The 26611-nt window shown below is 41.3% G+C and overlaps 1 protein-coding gene across 1 annotated transcript in view; it reads left to right on the top strand.

Moving 5' to 3' along the window:
* Positions 1-26611, top strand: part of KLHL29 (kelch like family member 29) — a 393606-nt gene that overhangs the window by 249380 nt on the left and 117615 nt on the right. The window contains exons 4-5 of the mRNA XM_065730651.1: positions 3295-3436; positions 4189-4731. Of these exons, the coding sequence (XP_065586723.1) occupies positions 3295-3436; positions 4189-4731 (685 nt within the window). The remainder of the gene's footprint in view (positions 1-3294; positions 3437-4188; positions 4732-26611) is intronic.

Genomic DNA, 26611 nt, shown 5'->3' with positions numbered 1-26611 from the left:
GCAGTGTATCATTGTTACTGCTGCAGTTCAAAGTGACAGGCATGAGGTGAAATACAGGCTTTCACTGAGAATTTGTATTTGTTCTTAATGGTCATTTCAAACAAAGGAGTAAAAGAAATCCTCAAATTTGGATTCAGAGTACCTTACTCATGACAAAGAGCACGGACGGAACGTGTTAGGTTTGCTCAGAGATGTTGATAATTCATTTAGTAATCTTTGTAGTCCGCCTTGAAGTTCAGGCTACGAAATAGTGCTGCCATTGACTAGCCAGGCATGGCCAGACCTTTCAGAAACCTTCTTGTCTATTCATGTAAGTAGACATTTGGCAGTATTTTAAAATGTATGCCCAGAAGATTTTGTAATGCATTTCTTTTTTTTTTTTTTTCATGTGTTTCTTGTTTAATTCAAACAAGCATCTGACATGAAAGCTAAAGATAAAAGTGTAACATAGTACAATTAGTTTCTGTGAAGTCTGCAGATCACTAATGGAACACATCTCTTCCCCCAGCACGACTGGAATAATACGGGCCATTTTTTGGTCATTTGTGTTGTACATTAAAAGCATCAAATAGAGTGCTGTCATGTGTCTGCGCGCATGGACATAAAGTTCCTCTGTTTGATGATGTTGGAAATTGTTTCTCTTTCCAAATATGCAAATCAGTAATTGCTGCAATTGGATCAGAGAGATGTAGCACTTGTAAAGTAACCTTTTATGTATTAAGAAAAATAATGCAGAAATTAGATCAGAGTCCAGATATGTATGTATGTAAAGGAAAGAAATGTGGTAAGCTGTGCTTCTGTTGCTGCCACTGTTATTGTCCAAACTGTGCTTTGTTAACGTGCGTTGCGATTTCGTACAACTAATGTCTAGTTCTTCCTGAGCCAATGCATACAAGTTCAGGAGAGCACTCTAAAAACGTGCTGTGCTTGTGTATGTAAGTCCAAGGAGCCTGTGAGAACCAACATTTGTAAGCATATTTAGTGAAAACATCCATAAGAGATTCTGGATTATTTAAGGTATAGGATATTGTATATATTTTTGTCTTATTTTAGGCTGACACTGTTTTAAAGCATGACAAACTCACTTATAAGGCCCAGTTCCTGTAACAAAGAAGTGCAACACACTAATACTGGCTGTGGAATCTGGCATATGTGGGGCATGACTGGAGCTCTGAATTCTCCTGTCCTTCTTCGATGATTCATAACAATGCCCATTTCTTGATATTGCATTTACTGTTTCAGAGCTTTTCTTTAGGACGAATAATGGGCTTGGCAGAGAAGGGAAGTGGGTTTTTTTTCTTTGTTCTACTGCAGCGTGCTTTAGCCTCCATTAAACAGTTTAGCTGCATCCAAAGCAGTGCTGCCAACTGTACTGGTAAACCATCAACAGCACCAACTGTGTTATTTCCTCCTCTATCAAAGACTTTGTACTGTGCAAAAACTAAAGGTATTCAGATTGATCTTTTTTTCAGGACAATTTATAAACAGAAAGCATTTCAAACTGAGATTTATTCCTTCCCCTCCTGCCCTTTCTTTGCCACTGAATACAAGACCATGAATCTTCAAGCACTTGCTTGTCCGTACGTCCTCTCTTTTTGCCTTTGCTGACTGTCATTTTTACTTCAACTGCTAAAGTTTTAGGTTTGAAAAGTTAAGATTGGAATAGAAAAAGGTGGGGACAGAAGGAAATGTGACTCTAAAACATGGCTATCGTTGCCATTGACACCAGTGGAGTAGGAAAAAATCTGGAAATGTTAGAAAAAATGTGGAAAAGAATAAATCGTTGCATTTGGAAAAAGAAAAGGAAAAAAAAGTATTCATTTGGGCACAATAATAAAATTCCTCAGAAAAAATATATCAAGTTTCTCATGACCATCTGTATTTAACAAAATGCAGCATTTCTGTGGAGAAATATTTCCATTGTGGCCCCTGGCAGCAAGGACAGCAGCAGAGCAAAACCTCTGTCTGCCATCAAGATCTCCATCCAGGCCTCCTGACTGCCATAGCGTAGGGAGAGCAAATCTCAGGTGGGAACAGGAATGAGTGGTAGGAGGTGTTGGAGGCACCTGGATGAAGGGGGGAGAGTTTGAGCGGGGGCAGAAGGGAGGAGCTGTCATCCGTTGGATTTAAAGAGGTGAGGACTGACAGATGAACTTGAGAAGGGCACGTGTGTATTTGCAGAAAGCAGAAATGGGTCTGTTAATGAATTTTTTTCACGGGGTGATTGAAGTATTGATGATGGGGGGAAAAAGTCAGCGGTGTTGACAGAGATTTCATTGGTACAGCGTGACCCAGGGTGATTATGGAGCCTCTGTACCTCCGTCTCAGAGTTAAATTACTTCCCAGATGTAAGGCAAACAAGTGATCACTCAGACTGGTCCCCTTTATGGCTTCATGGCCTCAATACTCATTCAGCAGTAGGCAGCTGGTTCCGTTTTCTTGGTTTAAAGTTCCGACACCAGTAAAAACAAACAAAAAAACTTTTAATCTTCTAGCAATGAAATACACTGCCAAGTTAAATAAATGAGACCTGTTAGAGCACCCTCATTTTCTACAGACCTTTTCTCAGCAAAGGCACGATTGTTTGAGAAGAACTCCTGAAACCACAGGAGCTCTGGCTTAGCATTTCAATCCACGTGATCGTTTCTTTATCTGCACATCTCTTTCAGATCACATCCCCTTTGACGATTAGTCAGCCCCAGTCCTTCCCCTACTTTACAGTTATTTTAACATCTCTGAAGAACTGCCAGCATAGCCACTTTAGCAGCCAATGGCTGTTACGCTGCTTTTTTTTTTTTATCGACATTCAATTTTAGGGGTTGACAGACAGTAAATACTAAGACTTCTCTTTACTGTTCTACAGTAATTTGTCCTACAGTTGTAAACAAGTTGCTCTTTTCCTGCCTTCTGCTAAACAAAGCTCACCATTTTTGAAAGAGACTGAGCAAACAGAAGATTGTCCCATTTTGTGTTAGCTATGGCTGTCTGAATGGATATTACCATACATATTTTTTTATTCATTTTCAAGGCAAAAGAAATGCTTGTTTCTGAAAGCGCTAGTTTCTGTATCTTTTTTTAATGGTGGCGCTACTGAATTTCCAGAAACAATTTTTACAAATTCATTCTTTTATCCGTATAGACATGCCATGTAAGCCTAGTGTAAAATGATGTTTATAGACTGAGAGATATCTTCTTGGAGTGTAACAAACAAACAAGCTTCTAGATGCGGAGAACGGTAATTATTACAAATAGTCATAACATTTTTATTCTGTATTTTCTTTCTCTCTTTGGTAGACACCTTGCATTTCCAAGACTGAAAATCAACCTCAAGGACTTGCAACTAGTGTTAGGTGGGGACAGACACCCATCAATCAGTCTACACCTTGGGACACTGATGAGCCTCCATCTAAACAGATGAGGGAAAATGAAAACCCAGGTATGTTTGTAATCTTATTTGTAATTCTACAAGGGAAAATCATTCAAAGCAAATTCAATGCACTATCTCCATTTACCTCTGTAAATTAGACTTCATTGTGAGCCCTTTCTGTATTCTTCAGCAGGGTTTTTCTCTCATTGTAAAGACCCCTCAAGTTTCTTATGTGCTGAGACTAATATAAATGTATTAAGATGCCTGCAAGTTCATTAAAGTGTTTTTTTTTTCCCCTCCTTCTCTGCCTTCACCAGAGGAAAAGGCACTCTGTAATACTTTAAGACCTCTTTTATGTCCAGAACTACCTGAAATGATTTCCAGCTTCCAGACACATATCATACATTGTGCTACTTTGCCAGACGCCTAATTACAATCTCTTTGTAGTGGCTGGTGCACCATTATTATACACACAGAGTGTTTGTCAGGGAGCCATGAAAGCACGGTGGGGAAAGAGGTTAATTTTCTTGGAAGCATGTGCTTAAGCTGCATAAAGCGCAAAACACATAAAACCGTAAACACGCTGCATGTCACCTGATGAGTATTTTAACAATTGCACTCACATCACCGTAGCAATTTTATGCACTTACTGGGTTGGAATAGTTCCAGGTATTGAGCCACTTCAGGTACTGTAAAGGATAAGAGCGTGGCTCGGCGGTGACTTGTGCGGACGCGGTGGTACAGCGGGAGGCCTGGGGTAGTTTTGTACTTGTCCCCCGGTGCCAGCCCACCGCCATTGCCCACCTTCCTTCGTGCCACAGGTGCAGCGCCCTGGGTCACCACGGTGGCGGCCGGCAGCCAGCCCGCCCTCATCACGCACTCCTACGGGATGACGCAGCCACCCACCTTCAGCCCAGCCGCAAACGTCCAGGCCCCCGTCATCGGCGTCACACCTTCCCTCCCTCCGCACGTCACTCCCCAGCTCCCACTGATGCCGGCCCACTACCAGCTCCAACCTCAGCCCTCCCAGCCCCTCAGCAACATGGTGGTCAACCTCCAGAGCCAGCCCTTGTACACCAACAGCCAGCCCCTCAGCATGTCCTCCATGAGCGGCGTGGGCCCGGTAGCCCACCCGAGCCCTGGGGTGGTGGGAAATGGCCACCTGGCCTGCCCCATGCTGCCGCCGCCGCCGCCGGCCCTGCCCTCGGCCGCTTTGCCCAGCAACGCACCCACCACCAACGGGCAGGTGGCCGCCCCGCTGCCCCCCAACGCGGCGGCGGGGCCGGACAACACCAACGGGGTGCAGATGCTGCGGACGATCGGCGTGGGGAAGTACGAGTTCACGGACCCCTGGCACCCCAAAGGTAAGGCAGGCCAGCTCGGCCCTGCGGGGCGTGAGGGCACGGAGGGTGGCGGGCTCAGGATAGCAGCTGCGTAGACCTCCCCGCTGCTCTCCTTGGGCCCACCGGCCCAGCTCTGGCGTCTGTCCCATGGCTCTTCTTTAATGCATAGCTTTGATGAATTAATGACGACGACGAGAAGTGGTGCTTTAGAAAGGCGAGGACGAACTGCGGGTGTCTTTTGTAGGCAAAAACAGCTTTCAAGGCGCATCACATAAGCTGGTGCTCCCAGTGCCAGGGCACATTAGGCAGCCGTCGTCCCTCTCCTTTAAAAATGCCTGTTTACATCAGACCGCTGTCCTCTTGACCTCAGTCGTGTGTTAGTCACACCACTAGACTTTTTCAGATGTTGCCTTCTTCCTACCTCCACTAAGAGCCCAAACCAAGTGCAGGCAACCCTATTGACTGACACTGAACAACCCAAAGTGTTCAGCATAAGGGTAAAACTCATCATTACCAGCTTCACTGGGCTCAAATGGTACAAAAAAAAAAAGTGAATTGTCATGAGCATTCTTGAAAGGTTGACCTTTTCAGATAAGTGCTTTCTAAATGAGGCACGTTGTTGGGTCACGGTGGAGTGTTATTTCCGAGTGTCTTACCCTAGACACTTCAAAAATTACTCTCTGTGCACTCAGTTTCTAATTTCGTTTGTGGAGTTTGCCCTGCCCCTCCCTTAAAAATCCTGACTGTGTCACATGTGAAGGTAAAGTAAAATGTAGCTTAAGAAAATATAAATGCAGGCCTATCACCAAAATCAATTAAATTGATTCCAAAAAAGCCACCCCAAAGGCTTCATTAAGTCTGTGATATTTTATGTATACATTTGTATTCAGACACAATCCGTGGGTAAATTATTTACTTGCCACAAGCTATTAAGTTCTGTTGTGCAGCTCTGTATTAAAGACAAGGAATCTCTATTAAAAATGATTACTCCAATAACTCTTCCTGCTCATTACTTAAATTATACTTTGGTATGTGCAAATCCGTACCAAATGTCTCTTGAAAAGGAGCTAAGGTTAAAAGCTCACAGTACTTTTCTCAAGTGAAATATTTGGACCGCTCTTAAGTTTTTAACTTTGAGCCCCAGACACCTGCAAGGTGGCCATCTTCTGAATTTTTCTTCTCTTTAAGATCTCGATGGGCTTTAAGTAATCAGAAGTACACCAACAGCTGCTGTTTAAGAGTTTTGCTAATTCTTCCCCTTTAAAAGAAATAAAAATCCACAAAAGCAATTTGTCAGCTTAGGTTTATAAGTTACAGACCTTTGATTTTGTAGAAGGAGAAAGGGCAGAGATTTATACTCCAGCCCCAGTAGAATGAGCTGCTGGATGTCTCTTTTCTCCGTGGAAGCTATTTGTCTTCTGAAGGCATCATCTCTGCTTTTCTTAGCCACCTATCCCAATTTACTGCACTAGGTACTCGGATACATGATCAAATTAGCACAGTTTAAGGGATTACTTGGTGTCATCGGAGACGTGCAAATATACAATACAGGGAAAAACACATAGGCTTAAACCACTTTCACTGTGGTAATTTGATCACGTATCCAGAGCCGTAGTGATGCTAACCTAGTGAGACAAATGAGCATGTCAGTGACTGCACACTTGAGGTGAGGAATACTCTTAAGTGCCTTGCATACTTTGGGCCAGTAGCATCAGCTGTTATTTACGCTTCCTACATCAATTAACCTTCAGCGTATCTCTGGCTAGCAGGTGAAGTAAACTTCAGTTCAGAGTCTAAGTAAAAAGGTTGTAAAATATTTAATCAGTCTTTTAATATTTGACTTGCAAAGTCTTAATTAGCATTCTTGCTTAAAGTGCTTTAAACCATAGTCTGGTCTAATTGTCCAAGCACTCGAGACATGGAGCTCTGCTTGTCAGCGTGAGAGGCAGCAGTCGGCCAACCAGGTGTTCATTAAGGTGAGGAGGAGTTAGAAGAATATGCTGGGCATGCCAGACCTAGCTCTGGTCTAACATATGGAAACGTGTGCGCAGAGTAGGGGCTCATAAGAATATTGAAGCAAGCAATATTTCTAAGCCGTGACAACTGCTGACTTATTAGGCGCACTTTTGCTTATAAATTGCAGGCTCGACAGCTGTTTTCCCAGGGATTTATGACCATCATCTTTTGAGTTATTCCTGGTAGAAGTTAAAAAACAAACATAAGGTAACGAGCACATATAAATAAATGTCTCATAAACCGGACTTACTTTAAAAAGTAAAGGTCATCTTCTCCTAAGTCCTAAAAGTGCTCAATTCCAAAGCCGTCATTATTCTTGTCAACGCTAATATTAAAGAAGATACAAGTTAGACTTCGATTCTTTTTGAGTGGTCTTAGGATAAGGAAGTAACCAGGAAAGGAAAGACACCAAGGTGTGTAACCATAGCTTGAAACCTTGCTAGGGTAAGGTTTTTAGTGTAAACTCTTATTTTAATGTGACTCAATTTTCATTTATTCTTTTTATTTAAATTTCTGCCCTTAGGGATTTCAGTCTCTAAAGCTCCACTGATTTCACAGCCTTACATGATAGACAGCTTTCCTTCCAGGAAGAAATGGACACTATAAGACAGTGCTGAGCTGTTCAAATATCCAAGTTCAAACTAATTCTCTGCCAGTTTCATTTAAATATTCTCTGTCTTTCCTGGGGAGTCTTGGCCACTGTTATAATACCAGCCACTGCTAATGGCCCTAAGGTCTTTCTCATTATTCTGAGATACTCACTATTACTTTTTAACTTGACAATCCAGTTTTGTACAGGTTGAATAATTACCCAACTATCCCTTAAGTGAAAGAGCAGTACTTGCTGGTTAATGTGATAGGATTTCTTCTATCTTTAGACCTTATCTGGGAACTGACTTGAAACTTCATGTATTATTTCTCATAGTTGTATTTGTCGGGGCCATATTGTACTGTATTCATTCAGAATGAGGTTTTTATTTGGTTGCATCTGAGTAAAAGTAAATTAAGAAGTTGCCAGAAGGTAAAGGCGTGGCCAGTATGGTGTCTAATTTGCAATAGGTCAAGAGATCTCACTTACTTACAGGACTGAGAGTCATTTCTTTGACTCTGCAAATAGTGTATTTTGATATCAGTAATCATGACATAGGACAGATTTGCCATTCTCTTTACTGTGTCAGAGCTAATTCTCACCTAATTCCATTGAAAGTACTTACAATAAAATCTTCACATGGATTAAAGCATCTTCTTCATCTGGATGGGTGATATTCTACAATGGGATTCTTTATTGCCTCTATAATATGTTAAATATGAATGTTTAGCTACACAGTCCATTTATTTAGTGAATTTGTATAACAGACATTATAGAAGACATAAATAACGTTTCAAAGTAATTATTGCTTTTAACAGTGTGTAGAGCTGCCTTATGAAATGCATGGGAACTCTTACTATACACATTTAACAACGGTTTTGAGATGTCTCAGCCTTGGATTGTAATTGCCTCTTTGAAGATATTCCTTTGTGAAGATACTTAGTGAAGTTCCGCTGTAGTTAACATAGCCAAATTTTTATGTGATTTCTTTGGAAAACAGAGTTCCAAAGAATATTGAAACGTAATTTCAGTAACTTAAGGCTGCATGACGTGCCAGCACTAGTTGTCGCTTGCACTAGATACCTGCAGGGGAAAGGGAGAAAGGGAGAAAGTTGTCCATTCAGCTCCAACACAAGGTACCCCGTGTCATGGTGCAGTAACGAAGAGCAACATCTATCTACCTGCCAGTCCAGTTGAGCCAACATGGAGAAAAAATAATGTGTGATAAAGGGCTAGAAGAAATTGGTTCTTCTGCAGAAATAAACGAGTAGCTGAGATTTAGTCCTTGACTTTTTCATGAGGCAGTATGATTCTTTATTTCCAAGACTTGTAGTAAATCCAAACTTCAACCCCTAGTGGGTAGCCCAGCTGTATGTAGGATATAAATGGTCTAGCTTGAACTCTGAGATCTATTATATGTTTGGAAAGATACTTTCTTCATAAATTCAATATGACTTGAAGCATAGGTGCAAACACACACACAAAAAAAAAAAAGAGAGAGAAAAACAGTCTTTTACTGCAGTACGTTCTCCTGCAGTGTAAAATTAGCCATGGACATTGTGTTTTAATGTGTGGATGTTCATGGACAACACTGATATTTGTTTCCATAATATTTTTTCTTCTCTAATTTTTTGATTTGCAGCCCTTAACTGGTGGAAAACAAAATTAGATGCTAATTAGTGTTCATTCTGGAATGACTGTAGAGACAACAATATCAAAAATAAAATTGGAATGTTAATTCTTGTAACACTGATTTCTTAACACTTCGTTTTCAAGCATCATCAAATATCATGAACTAAAATGATAACAAAACTACAAACGAATATTGTTGCATCATCACTTATTGATTGCACTTTTCACGTTTGACTTTATTGCATTGGAATTCTCATTAGTCTTCAGACAATATTTGTTTTCCTTAAGAGTGCATAGTAACAAGGCAGACGACAACATTTTGTCAATAACCATCAACTTTTTTTCACAAAAGGTTGAATTTTCAAAAAAGACCTCAGCTCAGCTTGCCCTGCAGTTCTGTGGGTGTACATAGTTTTAGATTATGTCTTAATGCAAGAGATGGGGGGAATTCAAAGTGCAAAGTAGTACTTGGAATTCTAATAACATTAATTAGAGAATACATTGTGATAAACACTTTAGAAAGTCTGTGTTCGGTTCTTAGGTTTGCAGTAGAGCACGCAGTCTGTGCAACCTTAGGAAAATCTGCCCTATTTTTACATATATATGGGTAGATAAATAGGTAGCTTATATACAGTTAAATACATAAAATTACATGAGCTACTCCAAAATTAATGTCTCCTCTTTTATTATGTTGGTCCATGACGTCAGAGGCAGGTGTTTGTGGTATGGCAGTAGAGGCTGAACCTTCCCACCTTTATTCCATTCAGTGGAACAGCAACAGAGGAGCAGAACGACAAAATGGTGTCTGCATGGGGGTGTGCATGAAGAATGAGTTGTGGAATTTAATTCCTCCATGACGAAAAAATGCCACCTGTTCACATTCACTGATGCTTGTTGAACATTTATGGAGACCAAACGTGGATTTTAACACAGTGAGGTGAGGGGTGGTGCATTACTGCTGTTGGGCTCTTTGTGTCTGTTAGTTTCTGTGGAAACATATAGAAGGCATTACTTTCAGAGCAACATATGTCTGTATGCAAGTCCATACATATGCAGATATATATATGCATATGGCTGTGGGCAAGGAAGTCTACAATTGAAATAGTGGTGCATTTTATCTCCCATTTCTTGTAGAACAGCTAGGTAATCATGGAAGCCTGGCATCGTGGTGCTTCCAGCTGTGATTTCCTCAAGAAGGGCTTGATTTTCTGGGACGGTCTGAAAAGAAGCAAGATACAAATCACCAGAGATCATTTGTAGGCTCAATTGCTAATGACGTGATTGTTCACAGAATCACAGTCACAGCAAGGCAGAGATGGTAGGGTCTGCTGGGTCCATTTGGTCTACCTCTCTCCTCAAGCAAAGTGACGCAGAGCAGGGTGCCCAGCACCACGTCCAGGCAGCTTTTGGAGATCTCCAATGAGGAGAACCCACAGCCTCTCTAAGCAACCTGTGCCAGTGCTCTGTGACCCACACAGCACAGAAGTGTTGCCTATTGTTCAGAGGGAACCTCTTGTGTCTTCTATGCACCCTTGCATTGTTTAGATCACCTGTGAGCTCCTCTCTAGGCTTCTCTCTCTCAGCATTTCTTAGAATCATAGAATGGCGTAGGTTTGAAGGAACTGTTAAAAATCATCTAGTTGCAATCCTCCTGCCATGGGCATAGTTGCCACCCACCAGCTCAGGCTGCCCTGGGCTCCATCCTTCCTGGCCTTGAATGCTTCCAGGGATGGGGTATCCATAACTCCTCTGGGCAGCCTGTGCCAGGGCCTCACCACGCTCTGAGTAATAAATTTCTTCCTAACCATTCACCTAAATCTCCCTCTTTTACTTGAAAGCCATTCCCCCTTGTCCTGTCGCTATCTGTCCATGTAAAAAGTCAATCTCATTGCCATTTATAAGCACTCCTCCAGTACCGGAGGGCTGCAATGAGGACTCTCCAGAGTCTTCTCCAAGTTAAACCAAGCAGAGATGTTTCAGGCCCTCTGATCATCTTCATGACCCTTCATAAGACACTCTTCAGTAGTTCATATCTCTCTTGTACTGGGGAGCTCATAACTGGACACAGTACTGGTGGTCTCACCAGTGCTAAGGGAAGGATTGCTTCTTCCTACCTGCTGGCCTCTAATACTTGCCTTAATGCAGCCCAGGACGCAGTTAGCCTTCTTTGTGACGAGGGCATATTGCTGGCTCATGTTTTAGAGTGTTCATCTGCAATAAAACTAGACAAACTACTTGAACAGGTTCTCTAAATTCAATTTTTTTTCAAGATTAATTACAATTTCCTGACATCAGAAAAAGAATTGCAAAGTTGGTGAGGGTATCTAAGCCATCAGCTGAGTAAGGCTGAAATGTATTCCACCTTTTTGTGTTCCAAATGGACTATTTTCAGTTTTGCCCTGTCTTTTAATGCCACTACTGGTCAGGTCATTACAGACAGCAGTTTCGTGCACTGAAGAACCAAAGAGGATTTGTAATAGTCCTAGAACATTACCTTGCTAAATGCACAGCATAAAGGTCATTGAATTCTCTTCTGATTGACAGTTCTCAGTATGTGAGTGACATGAGACTTCCAAGTTTCAGCTGGAGCAAGAGCCTCTCACCACTACCAATTTTTATGATGGTTATTATTAAAAAAAAAAAAAAGTTACAGGGTTGCCAAAATGCATTTAAACTGTCTGAAACTGCTCTTAGCATTCATCTGCTCCACGGTGCTTATTTTAATACTTTTTTTTAAATAGATTTAGATTCACAACTTCTGTTCATCTGTTCTTGAAAGTACAAAGCTATTGTGGTTTTATTCTGTTAAGTGATACTGTGTCATCACTTGCAGAAGCCCTAAGGTAGTTGGACAGGAACACATTTGAAGATACCTTGAAACTTTGCATATGGTTTCTTTGTGCCAGAAGTCTAAGACATGATTTGCTTAGAATGTGCTCTCTTAACAAATACAGTTTTGTCCCTGACAGTCACCACTAAATTCATTCCAAGTAGGTCTGAGAGGAGCATAGCTGAGTTCTGTTGAATTACTGTTTCTCTCCCTTCCACAACATTATACTCACAAAGTGCAAATTTTTTCAAGGACCAATAGGTGTCAAAATCTAGGCTCCCTTTTAGTGCAGAATACATGGACAGCAGTTTCTTGTGAGTGTTAATCAAACAGTTAATGAATCAAAATATTCTATGGAATAATTAAAGCAATCTCCTTCTCTCATTTCCCAGCATTCCATCCATCAGTGCATCCATCTACTCAAATCCTGTTCCAAAAAGCACTTGCTGAGAGCTGGCACTGCATTTGGATGTTCTAAAAGTTATTCACTGTACAACCTTCCAAAACACTTGTGGAGTCCCTGTTCTCTCTTCAGAATCTCTTTTGTGCATTTCCTGATTTCTCTGGTCCCATCTTCCCTTGATCTTCTGTCTTGTTCAACTCCTGACATATATTGGGATGCAGCTCTCATCTCTTCTTTCAGACTCACATCCCCTTTTCCTTTCATGTTGTCCTCGTGTGCCTGGAGCCACCTCAGAGCCACATCTCCTGAATGTTTTCTCCACAAGTCTGGCCTTTCTTCGAGCTTACCAAGTTTTCCTCCTTCTCACAGCAGATATTTCTACTTCATTTGCTGTAACTACTAAAACAATGGAAAATGGGAAGTCAAGTTGCAGTTACCACAGGAAATGAGTAGAAGTGGTGGGTTTCATGCTCTGTTCAAACAGAACAAGCTGGGTCTACCATGAGCCAGACTGCATTTGTGTATACCCTTTCATGTTCTTCAGATGGGCCATGCTGTGGGCTCCAGAGCTCTCAAGGCAAGTGAATTTATTAAATTGCAGGTAGATTTTGGTTTCCCGACAAGAAAAGAAGTTTCTTTGTAATTGGCTGTCCTCAGCAGAGCAGCAGCTGAACTCTGGATGAAGGATCGTTTCTGTCTTGTTGTATTCTAAATAAAAACCATCCTGTCTTGGGTTAGGTTAAGAAAAACTCTAAGTAGATTTGCAAGCTGCAAAATCTTTCAAATAGCGGCCTTGCTTACCCTTCTGTAGTCTGAGATTACAGATGAGAAGTTCTGCTACCCCATAGCGAGGCTGGGTTTGAGCTGCAGTCTGTCATAATGACAACATGGGACTTGCAGAGCACCTTACATCTTCGAGTACTTTACAAACATTAACAAAAAAAAAAACAACTGTTTATCATTTAATAACTGATCATATTTTGTAAGACAAATGACACAGGGACTATTGCTGAAGTTCAGGGAAGAGTGAGTCAGGAAATTAGCTTTGATGTAATATCCCACTGCATGTTTTAGATGTCCTCTGTGTTTCTATGCTATGAACTATGAGGAAAGGAAGTATTTGTGTTTTGTAAATTTGCAAGTATTTCTATTAATGCTTTCATTTCCTTAGTTCTTAGTTTAAATACAAAATCATTTAGGAAGCCATTTGAATGCCTCATGCAAGAAAATTGTTCCCAGCAGTGGACTTATGTATTTCCATATGTTGTCACAAATACACATTATTGAATACTTTCCACACAGCAGGTTGTTCAAACTTCTTGTATTTGATCTCTTTTCTGTTCTGTATAGGTTCCTCTTTATAGCCGTACCAGGTGAGGGTAGCAAAGTATTTCCATATCAGTCAGTATTTACAAATCATTCCTCGACAAGATTTTTTTGAAAGTATCATGAAATGAAATCACTCCTAGGAAGGAGGTACAAGGCACATAGGCTTGCATGAATTCCTCACAGGCAAAACTTCTAAAAAAATTACAAGTGCAAGTGAAGGTGACAAAGTTTTGCCACTGCCACTTCCAAAAATTGCAGCCTGCAATGTCTTGTGTGTTTACTGCTGTACTGGGAAAATATTTGGACTGCTGTCAAAATCAGGAGGTTCGAGATAAGGATTTGACCAGGAGTGTAGACAGCAATATCTATATATACTGTAAGTGTATATATACCTTTTTATAAGCACAACTAAGTCTGATGCATTTGGCTAGACAAGGTGCAGGATACGTAGTCAAGTTATTCTTTCCACGGGGAGCTAAAATGGAAATTGGAGGGTTTGCCTAGCACAGATCTGCTCTGTGACACTGCAACATCAAAAAGACAAGAACGTAGGATTAAAGAGAACATTATGCTTTTCTTGTGATTCCTCTGATGTTTCAGAGTAAAACAAAATATGTTTTGTCCATCAGTCTGCACACTGAAGTATCTGGGCGATGACGAGGAGGATGGTATGAAAGCACAAAATTGGCTGGAATAGAAGAGGTCTAAAGTGAATCATGGGCTGACATTCCTGTTGAGTTTGGCTGGTTTGTAGCGGATCCAAATTCAGTATCAAGCCCAGCTCCTCTGCATGACCTTTTCCTTGTGAGCAAGGAGGTGAATGTTCCTTTCATCCCCAAGCTGAGGGTACACTTTAAAACGAGCATTTAGAACAAAACACCACCATCCTGTGGAAAACAGACGGAGGAGCAGTGCCAGTCGCCTCCTCTTGCCTGTAACCTAGGAAATAGGAAATTCTACTATTTTCCTGCATGCTGTGCAGACTGTGTTACAGATGTGAATTTTCTAGATGGCTGAATTTTCTGGGGTTTAGATGTTTTTCTGCTAGATATACTCCTATCGTGGCCAAACTGCTTTATGCTGTTTTTTGAGCAGTGCACTTCTTTGAAGGTTTTTTTTTTTTCTATACTTCTGTAGGGTGGTTAGAGGTCTGAGTTGGAAACCACATTGAGCATCCACATAGAAAAGCACTTTGCAGGAGCATTTCAGAGCTCGAGCTAAGTGGAGAGCAGGTACATTCAGCATGAATCAGTTAAGTGATTGTAGTTTCAGACACATGCAGATATTTATCCATATCAGTATATAGCACTGAAGATAGGAAATACCAGGAATACTCTTTCATTTGCATAGGTATAGCTCATGTTCCTTCAGCACCAGAATAATACAGTTCTACACATATTCTGCTTGCTAGAATGTTAAAGCAAATTTGACATCCTGTCCAAGAATCAGCTATTCAAGGACAGACAAATCTACTCATAACGAGAAATGGCGTACATTGCAAGAACAATCTGATAAAGCCTTATACCAGCAAGATTTTCTTTTCTGAGAACTTAAATCAGTTCCACAGCCCTTCCCTGGAAGTGCCACTAACACCTTTGGATAAGCCATCACTATTTTACTTTTTTTTTCCTGTCAAAACTGCCGCATAGGCAAATTGTGCAAGTGAGTCTAGGTGTTATCTGTCAGAGGTGCTTTAATTTACTTGCACTGTGATAAAGTTTTGCTGAGAGCACCACTTGGCTTTAAGCGTGAACTTAATCAAGAATTTTACCAAAGCCAGGAAATGATTTTAGCATATATTTTTGTCCAAATTCTTGGATGATGCAGTGGTAGATTCGATATTTCAGTAAGATTGAGTATTTTCTGAGACTGAATCTTCTTTTTTTTCTTTTTTCTTTTTTTTTAGTAAAGAAGAGATGGAAATCTAAAAAACTGTTTGAGCAAAGTAAAGGCATTACTTATTACTTATGCACCACAGATCCATAGAAGTGTCTGAAAATAGCATCAAAATATATTCAGAAGGTGTATTCTAAAGACCAAAATATGTTTTAAGAGTTGAGAAAAGGAGCTTATTTGAAAAACAAAGTCTTACCATTTTAATAAGTTAGTGTCGGGGTTGGTTCCTACCAATGTGAGCTCACTGAAAGCAACATTGGATTTTTAAGAGTGCTTAATGAGGCGGTGGGATGTAGCCATCCCTAGAGCAGAGCTGTGACCACACTTCGTGTTTAGGACAGAAAAGGAGTAGCTGAGTTGCATGCAAATGAAATTAGAGTGGTAGTTTTAAGATATAAATCATAATTACCCCTTCTGGATCTAGATTATAATTACATAGTCTGGAACTATGCCAAAACACTGAAATTAATATCTTAAGTTTGGAGGGATGACAAATGAGATAGCATTTGGCGAGGTTCATAGCTGTCTATCAGCCATGAACTCAGAACCAAAAGAGTTCAAGGAATCTACCTCACATGAAAAAGTGAAAAGACTCTTAAAATTGTAAATGCACAACGGAATTTGTAAAAAAAGATGACAGTAATAAAGAAAAGACAAGGCGATGCCATTAACTGTTCCGGTGTGGTTAGTAAATGAGAAAGAAGCATTGTTTATATTCAGAAATTGAAGTATTATTTTAAAGAACCCTAACTGGTAGTCAAGTCTTTTAGGTAATATTTCTTCCCTAACTTCCTTTAATTGGAAAAGTAGATGTGTTACTCATTCACTTAACCATGGACAGTTAGAGCCGTATTTATCCTAAGCATGTAGTGCATCTTTAGTTCTCTCAGTACTGGCAGGGCACAGCTTTTCCATGGGTGCTGGCTGTTTTTAGGCATTCTGGCTGTCCCAGAACATGTCGGACAGCTTTCATGACCGGTCTGTCAGCTACTGAACCCTGTTCCCATGGCAGCCCAGCTCTGGTGACTGCCCTGACCAGGTCTGCACACATGTAGAACCTTTGACACCTCACAATCCTGATTGCGCTTGAATTTAGGTATCAAAACCTGACCCAACCTCAGTTTCAGCAAAAGGACCAAGAGTCTCAGAAGGTGGACACTTCAGGGCGAGCAGTGCTTCACTGTCAGAAGTACAATATCACAAAGTACCCTTGTGTTTTATTGCTTTTGCTTTAAGTGGGAATTGTGATATACTTTAGAAGTTACCTAAAATCAATACATTTGCCCTTCAGAGCATGTTGATTTGGGTCAGGTAAGCAAACAGTTTAGTCCTCCTGTGGGATCAAGTTGACTTTCCTTCTTTACCCATGGAAAGCCACTTCTGGACATCCTACATCCTTTTACCTGTCCTTGTTTTTTGTTTGCATAACTAAAGCTAAGGTGGGCACATACTGCCAACAGCTTTGATTTGGTTCACTGAAGTGCTCCTTAAACTGTTATCTCACATAATTTCTTGTGCTTTCTTATACTGTTTAATATAGGGCTGCCTACCAAGAGGTTTAAGAGATGAGAAACCTATGTATCTCATTCAGGAGACATCACTTGCATTAGTGCAGAGCCCTGCAAGATACTTGAGCTTGGTTTTTCAGTGACAACTCGGAAAAAAAGGGTGCCTTGTACACTGCTTCCACCAGCTCTTGGTCTTTTCTCAAAGGTTTCCTCACTAATCCCCAGCCCATCACAATCCTTCTCAGCCTGTGTAATGCACTCATCACATGCTCATTTTCAGCTTTTGATTTGTCCAGGCTGTCAGCTGGGGAAAGCTTTCTCTGGCAGAAGTCTCCAGGTACATGAACAAGTGAGCTTTAAGTGATACTAATAAAAAATCCTTTAATCCACTTTAACAATGATAAATTGGAACTGAGAACTTCTCCTTACTTTACAGATACATTCAGTTCAGAATTTCACTTAAGTCAGGAAATCATCCTACAGGCAAGAGAAAAGTCTTAAACACCCTGATGTGGACAATGGGAATTAAAGGCCAAACACTCAGTGACTCTAACTGGGTATCTGAAGCACCTTCTGATGACTGAAACGTATGCTGACATGGCTAATTAATATCAAATTCACTGGTCATTGCCATTATTTTTATTCTTAATTCACTCTGGCAGTTCCCTTTAATTTTAATTATGCTCTCATCATAGCCTATGCATGATGAAAGGAAATAGCTGATCTGGGCCACAATGGTTTCCTCTGAGCAAAGATGTGGTTAAAATGCACCTTTCTGAATTGAGATACGTTAGCTACGTTGTTTTGGTAGTTAGTGCATCGCACCTGAAATCTGTATTATCATCCACTCACTACAGTTTATGTCTGCTTATATGCTGACAAGCATAGCATGATCATATGCAAAGAAAATTAAGCCTTCTCCTTGCCTAAAAGCGTGGGTTTTTCACCTAAGCACTCATCCACCCCACCCTCAACAGTTTGTGCCTCTTACAGTCCTCACAGATCTCTTTCATATAGTGGCACGTAGATGTTTCCCACAATGCAGCTCATTGCAGTGTTGCCCTGCACAAACCAATGTTCAGGCAGCAGAAGGGCCCTTGGAGGGCTGCTCACCCCACCTTACGTTCCCACTATCCCACCGTCTTACACGACATCATCTTACATATCCTGACCAGGAGGTAACACGTGTTCTCGTACCTCCTTTCCAAGCACCCGTTCATCATTTGCAAGCAAATGTTGGCTGATTTTTTCATGTGTAATTTTGAAAATCTGGCCCCAGCAGCTTTTTTTTTTGTTGTTTTTTTTTTCCTTTTTGTGCATCAATATACTAACATCTGGCTTGTACCAGCTTGGCAGACAGTCTGTATCATTAAGTAGAACTAAGCTGCACATTGATATGGACAGAGATGATCCTGCACCAATTTCCAAAAGGACAGTAGGGCTATTGGCAAATTAGATAGTTGGAGAAATCCTCCATCTCTCTTCTTTTTCTTGATGTATCAGGGAATAAAATTGAGGGGAAAGCAGAAAACAAACTAATGTGAATGTAATTCCCAAATTTCAATCTTCTGTATATTATGGGTCATTACCCGTTAATTTGCTAAATGGCAGCTTTCTACGAAAGAAAAGTTTTGTTTAGCTGTATAATGATGACAGATGATGTAATTAGTATCATTCCCACATTGAAAATGATAAAAGCATTTCTTTTGTGTGTCACTGCTTTTAGACAGTATAATATCAAAAATGATAACAGTATGAAAATTGCACCGACCGCTTTCATATTGTGCATATAGAATACCTCGGTGATATGATACAAGTAATGACAGGTACTTTGCCATGTATTCATTTTCTCCACTCTCTAGCCTTTATATTACAGTGAAATTAAAAAGCACAGCACTAAGCAAACCAGACGTGCCTGAATACAGTCCCATCTTATGAGTCTCTGAATGGCAAGAGTCCCTTTACTATTGCTGGTTATGATAATTAAGTGATTATAAACAGAGTTTTTGAGGGAGAACACTAAGTCATTTTTTCAGTTAAAGAAGTTGGGGAGGGTGTTTTAATTTCAGGCCACATTTGTTGCTTGAATTAGTTTTAATTATATTCTGTATAAGTTCTTGCCCCATATCCTGGTCTTGATAGTGGTAGATATTCTCATTTAAATATAAATAAACGCCAAACTTATTTAACATGGAAAGTGACTGCTGTGACTGTGTAGCAACAATTTTCTCTTTGTTGCCATGGTTTGGATTTTTATATAAACTTTGCAAATATAATAAAGCTAATGGAGCTCTTCATCCAAGGAAATGGGTATATTCAAGGAAATAAATTACATTTTGCAAGCTAATGAGCTCTACTAATTGTGTTTATCCCTGTGAATTAATACAATTTAAGCAAATCTATCCCCCAAAATCAAGCATTTGATTGCATTTTAGCTGCGTGGAAATCAGAACATCCGGATCAAATCTGAGTTTACTGGATATCCAAGGGGTAGGGGAGAAGGTTAATTCTCATTGACTTGTACAGCTGGTGCTAGCTCTTAGTAAAGCACAAGTTAGACTTTGAAAGTTGCAAGTTTGCTTAATTTTTTTTTTTTTTTTTTAATTTAGCGACTTTCCTCACAGGCAGAATTTTCAACAAAGAGTCGTGTGTAATAAATCCTATGTAATGCTATGGTGGGCCTGTAGGAGCCATGCTAATTAGCCCACATGCCCACAGGACAGGATAAAGTAGGGAAGAAAATGGCAATGACAGCTGTACTGTTGAGAGACGACTTATCTGCACACAGTTCCCTCTCTCCCTCCTTTTTCTCACACTTTCCCTTGCCAACATTTGGATTTTTTTTTTCTCATAAGCAGGTTTTCAGATCAGTGAGGTATTTTAGGAGATGTAGGCCGGATTACAAAGCTCTGTGTAGATTGTGGCAGATTTTAGATTATTCTTCTGTTTGTGTTTTTGGAAGGATGACAGAAAGTAGAGAAAACAACCAGTTTGAATGCTCAAAATGCTGCAGGTACCCCCAAAAAACATACAAGCAAACTTGGTTGGTGAGAATTTGTCAGAAATGTCCCTACAGAGCCAGTTCAGCTCTCCACACATTGATTCACAGCCATTTGATAGAGTCATAGAATCGTTAAGGTTGGAAAAGACCTCTGAGGTCATCTAGTCCAACAGCCAACCCATCACCACCATGCCCAATGAGACCCCATGACAAAATGCAACATGGAGATGGAGTCCCAGCCTACAGTGACCGCATTTCTGTGGTCTTCACTTCATTGCATCCTTACCAGGTCAGCAGAGAAGCAAGAATCCCAGCATTTATAGCCACAGCAGATTACTCCAATGGAACACGCATGAAATCAGCTCACTCCTGTTTCAGCAGCAGGGCCCTCTTCATTTATAACCTGGTCTGGGAAGTGCAGCCAGACAGCTTTGTGCAGCTGCAGAAAAAAAATTGTGTCTTGGAGATGGATAGCATACCCAAAGAGGGCTCAGAAATGAATTCTGTTTGTTTGTTTTATTGCTGCTCAGGTAAAAGCTTGGATGATCTTTTGCAGCCTCCGCATTTTAAAAGTGCCCTTCTTCCATCACTGGTGCCTAGGTGTTTAAGAGGGTGTTAGTACTTGTCCTCTAGGAGTTCTGGATTAATTGTGCAGTGGGAAGAATCATAATATCATAGAATCTGTGAGGTTGGAAAAGGCTGCTAAGGTCATCACATCCAACTGTCACCCCATCCCCCCGTGCCCACTAACCATGTCCCTCAGTGCCACATTCAAGTAGCTCTTGAACACCTTCAGGGACTGTGAGTCCACCACAGCTTCTCAGTATAAGTGCAGTTACACTGCTATAAAGATGTTTATGTCAGAATAATTTGTTCTGGAAGAAGAGGAAAAATTAAGAGAAATAGAAGCGCTTGTAAGCAGGCATAATGTCCGGACTACCAGATTAGGAATTATATTGGAATAATAGCTTTGACTTAAAAAAATAAAATGTCCAAGTATTTATTTACATATAGGCTCAGGGGAGACTTCATCACTATGCCTGAAATGATGTTGTAGTGAGGTGCAGGTCTGCCTCTTCTCTTGAGTAACACTGGTAAGACAAGAGGTTATGACTTAAGGTTGCCCCAAGGAAGGTTCAGGTTGGATATTAGGAAACATTTCTTCTGTGTAAGAATAGTAATGCACTGGAAGGAGCTGCACAGTGAAGTGCTGAGGTCACCATCCCTGGAAGTTTTCAAGAGCTGCAGGGATGTGGCACTGAGGGACATGGTCAGTGGACGTGGTGGGGATGGGTCAGTGGTTGGACCTGGTGATCTTAGTGGTCTTTTCAGACCTTTATGATTCTATCAGACGTGTAAGTGAAATATTTACGTAAGGAAAGGTTTTGATGCAGTCACTCTGGATTTCATAGGTTCCTAGCTCCCCAAACAGGCATTCATACAGCAGACCAAAGCCACAGATTGCACTCTAATGAAGCTATTATGTTGTCAAAGATATGAAGCTTAGAGTCATCTTCAGCAGAGGCTATTATTTCCTGTAGAATAACATTTAAGTACATTTCTATTATTTAACATCACATCACTATTAAAAAAAAAAAACAGGAAGGAAAAAACTTTACCTAAAAAATTATGTTCTCATCTGAATGGAACTATGGGCAGCAGGGAGAAAAGGATCCAGAGTTTGTTTCATTCCTGGTGCTGAAAGACTTTGATTTTTGAAACAGCTATTAGCAATCTAAAAGCTACCTGTTGGCTGCAGCAAAACAGGATCTCAGAAAAGAACACAGCTATGATACGGGAGCTTTGGGCTGCTGACTTACTGCACAGACCCACACGTATCAGCAAGAGTTAAAATCAAAGCAGAACTTCAGTTCTGAGGTTCCTTTTTCTCCAGTGTTTGAGTCAGATCTGCTGTGTTTCATGTCTCACCACGTGGGGATGGAGGGGTCAATGCTCGGTCCCACTGACCCCATGCAGATTTATTGTAGAATTGTGTCAGTGCAAACATGGCTTTGATGCATCACGCAGATTGCTCTTTGGAAAGTGCTGACCACCCCACGTCTGAGAGAAAAGCTACCTGCATGGAGCTGAGCTACATTACGGGTTGTAAAGCTGAGACAGGCTTGACTGACAGAAAGGGCTCTGGCAGGCTGTTAGCACTCATCAGCTGGGAAAATGGAAATGTTTATTAATAAGAGCCTTTGACATGAAATGCAGGATATGTGCCCCCTGCACTAGGCCCATGATTAATAACATTAATTATGGGGAGTTCATTACAGTCTCATGGGGAGATGATATGTAATTCAGCCAGCATTTCATTGTAAATTAGCATTAATGTCCACCTTAAGTATAGTAGCTATCTGTAGCAATGCAGAAGGAGCTGCAGTCAGCATGTGGAATAACATCACCTTATTACATGATGGTGGACCTCAAAATAAAATACAGCATTTCTCCTGTATTAAATCTTTGCTGGCACTGGAATATCTATCGTAACTAACCTACTGGTGCTATTAAAGCTTTCCTCAGTGGTATTATAAGATAGCCTAGTGCCTTGTTGATTTTAAACAGGAACCAGATCATTTTAAAATCTGGTTGGAAATAGTCTTGATTGCAATTTCATTAGCAATTAAAAGAGCATGCAACCTAATGGCTTTTTCACTCCGATCCAGAGAAATTACGCACAGTGGGCAGCTCTTCAGCTGGTGTAAACCATCGGCAATGCAATAAAAGCAATGAACCTTCACTGATTTGTACTGAGGATCTTTCCTGCTCCCAGTTGTTCAAATGTACTCCTTCCTAAGGCTACTCTTTGTTTTTAACTTGTTGAGCAATAACAAAATATTTAGTCTCACTTGAAATTCCTTTTCCCCAGTTTGACTTCCAGGAATCCATTATCAAACTTCCTCTGTCCTAATTCAGTTTCTTCAGACCCACAGATCACATAGCTCCGTGCAGATGACCTTCGTATACTAACAGGGCTTGTACAATCCTCACGTAGCATCTCAGGACACTGCAGCTTCTCAGAGCCACCGTCTACCTGTGGTGGACATGGCTGACAGAACCATACCCATGGTTGCCTTGAGTACGTGTGCTTTTAATCAGCTGGAGGAGCAGATGGTGGCACTGTGGGAAACATCATCCATTCAAGACAGAGTGAATGAGACTGAGAAAATACAGGAGTTTTTTCTTTTAGGTTCAGAATGGAAATTAGGAAGAGCTCTCTCACCAGAGGGCGGTGGACATGGAGCAGGCTTCCAAGGGCAGTGGCACGGCCCTGAGCTGCCAGAGCTCAAGGGGCCATTTGGATACTGCTATCAGACACAGAGTTTGGGTTTGGGGCGGTGCTGTGTGGAGCCAGGGGTTGGATTCGGTGGCCTGTGTGGGTCCCTTCCAACATGGGTTATTGTATGGTTCTTTGATTCTGTGAAGCTGCAAGATTACAAAGTGATTATTATACTCATTTGGATTGCTGTGAGTTTTAGAAATGAAAGGCTAGATAGAAGGGGCTTCCTAGGTCACTGTGTCCAGTCTTTCAATCACGTGTGAAACATATGGTTTAGGACAGTGTTATGGGTCAATACATATCAGGAGCTGCAGTATACTTCCTTGTGCCCTCTGAAATCTACGACTTGTAGGGAAAGACTGAAAGCCATAGCAGCACTGTGCCCAAGGGAGAGAGGAAGAAAACCCCAGGGTATCACCAATGGCTTAAGTTCTTAGAGCTTTCTGGTGAATCGTGTTTGGTTCTGTTGAGATGCTTATCTAAAACAAAGCCAGCTCAAGAGAACTATAAATCAAAGTAGCTCTGCAAGTGTCTGTACCGGAGGGACGGGTTGCGGCCTGCAGCCATTTGGCACTGGAAGATGTGAGTCAGCCAGGTCCAGCACCTGTTGGGCTTGAATTCGCACAGCTGACCATCTCATGGGGGAGACACAGCAGCTGCTGGGCAGCAGGGGTTAAATACAGAAAGAGGAGAATGCCACATCCAAGTGGAAAGGGAGGAAGAGGGACAGGAATCTGGCTGCACTGAAAATCCTTGGTGAAAATGGCCCAGGATGATCAGGAATCAGAGGGTTTTACATCTTCTGTGACTTGCACCTACAGCTGTACACTAACTACATCAGCTCTTTATCAGTTGTCTTTTATTAACTAAGTGTCTTCTGAAATGCTTTAGAGTAGCATATGAGGGCCCTTCGTCTCCCTGTGGTTCTTGTATACTTCCTGAGATGTGCTGTGCTTAGTTTGATTTGAGTCTTTGTAGCAGCTTTAAGAGAGAAAATGCCATGAACAGCTTAAAAATGAAGCGATACAGCGTTAGCACAGATGCAGTTTGAAAAGAACATTCAACCTTCTCTAATCTTCTACTGAGATCAGCGAGTAAAGCAAAAGGAAGGACAGCCTGAAAGATAATATTTTTCATTCTGATAATCTGCAGTACTTTAATTTCACCTAGGCATTTACATCACCCCTTTACTGAAGAGTCTAAGCGTTCCTTTTGCTGTAGCTGGAGGACTGCTAAAAAGGAACAAAAAAGCAAAACACTTTGCTTAGTCACCTTTCAGGTGGTGCCAGACATCCTTGCAGGCAAAGAGAACAATGCAGAGCTGAGGAAGCTCGGCTACAGATCGAAAGATTATTCTTGTTCTTCAGACAAACACAACAAAAGGAGATAAGAGGAAAGAATGGGGAAGAAGAGAGACTCCTGTGTCGCTTCATTCTCCTGCTGCACTCATCCACAAGAGATGGGCTGGTGGCACCCAGGTGTGCCCCAGCCTCTGGCCCTGGGCTCATGTCCCCATCCCAGGAGGACACGTGGCTCTCCTTGCCACCCACCCCTCCTCCTGCACAGCAGCTGAGCTCATCAGGGTAGTGATCTCATGCACATAAATTAATTATGAAGCTGACCAAGCTTGGAATCAATTAGACAGAAGGCGTAAAAGGGAAAAAAAATTAAAAAAAAAAAACAGGCTAGGTGTGAAATGATGTGCACGGAAAAGGAAAAGGGAATGGTCCTAAAGGTATCATGGGGTTTGCTGTAGCACAGAGGACCTGCAGGTAGCAGGACCATCACAGCATCCCCCAGATCCCTTCTTCCTCCAGCTACCCAAGTAGGGTATTACCTCTTGGCCACATAATGAAGGGAGCATCCAGAGCTCAGTCCTTCCATCTCAAGCACAACACTCAGATGTGAAGAAGATTCCTCGGGTTAATATACAGCAGCCGTCTCACTTTACATTTATCTCATTCACCACATTTTGAGTTTGCTGCTGAGCGTAACCCAGGCCCTGGAATGGGCAGTGCTGAGCAGGCATCATGCTCTGCGTTCACAACCTCAGCATCTGCTGCAAGTTTGGGCCAATAAATCACAAATGTTGGGAGGAGAGGGCCCCTTCCTGCCGCATGTCCTGACAGCAGTTCCCACAGCGGGCGTCTGATCCTCAAGGCACTGCCATATGCAAACAGTGGTAATCCCTGGTTTGTTGTTTCTCCAAAAGTCGGATGTGACTGCATGTATCTGCTTGGAAGCTGAAATAAGCCACGTTGAGGCTTGTTGGCTTTTGCAAGCTTGATTCATCAGCTTGGTTTCCAGAACGTGTAAAATGCTTCCTATTTGGTCAGACTGTCTTTTCGTTAGCTCTTCCCAAGTTTGTTTTAGAGAAGTCTTTTCTAAAAATATTTTTAATCTTTCGCTATTTTGGATGCAAGCCTGCATGACGGTCAAACAGTTGGCTTTGAAATCTGATATTGATACTGTTTTCCCATTTCCTCCAGCATAATCTCAGAGACCCAAAGAGCAACACTGACTTGTATATATAATCAAACAGGTATAAGGAAAGGAGCAGGGAATGCAGTAAGTCATAGCATTGTAGGAGCTTTCTTATGAAGCCACTCAGACAAATTCAATATAATGATCCCTATCGGGGCCTTCAAAACCACAGCCTTTACCAAAAACTTACTCCTAGCTTGTGCATTACCTTGGTTTTCTTTGTATAGCTATTCCATTGTATTACTGTTACGTTATTTTTATTTACATACAAGTACTTTACAGATAACATTTAGAGCAAGAAAGGAAGGAAGGAGGAAATGGTCACTGTCCAAAGCAGGCTGTGATTTCTGAGTGCCTCCTGCTCTGTCAGCCAGAGTAGTGCTTGTCACCAAAATCAGTGCGACTGTGTCCTTCCTGAAGTGCCATACCTGGTCAACAGCATTTACAGAGCCAGGCTCCACACTGTTACGTGAGACTTCAACTACTTCAGCTACAGCAGGGAAAATTATGATTAGGTTCTTGAATCTGTTTCTAAGTGCTGGTCCTGCTTTTGCACATACACTTCTAGCCCTTGAATAGCACAGCACCCAGTCTCAATCTGTCATCAGTGGAGAAAGAGGCATTTCTACAGGGCTGGCCATCTGCTCTGCTGATTGTAGAGCAAACTTGAGCAACTGGTTAGGATAGGGATCTGGCTTTCGGATGCAGAGCTGTTTGCCTGGTGCTTCTTGCACACTGCTTTGCAGGTCTCCCCATTCATCTTATTCATAGTTAAAGGGGAAGAGGTTCTTTATGGTTATGTCTGATTTCAAGTGTTTCTTCCAAAATGCAAGGCTTGGGCTTCTGTATTTCTCTTAGAAGTTATTTGAACAGTCCAGAGGTCCCTTCCAACCTAAATTTTTGAACAGTTCCTTAAAATTAAAATTAGGT

This window comes from Cyrtonyx montezumae, unplaced genomic scaffold (genome assembly GCF_038088225.1).
Source record: "Cyrtonyx montezumae isolate F1298 unplaced genomic scaffold, pur_monq_1.0 scaffold_13, whole genome shotgun sequence".
NCBI classification, from domain to species: domain Eukaryota; kingdom Metazoa; phylum Chordata; class Aves; order Galliformes; family Odontophoridae; genus Cyrtonyx; species Cyrtonyx montezumae.
The sequence above is the reverse complement of the archived record's forward strand: the minus strand, read 5'-3'. Positions and strand labels throughout refer to the sequence as shown.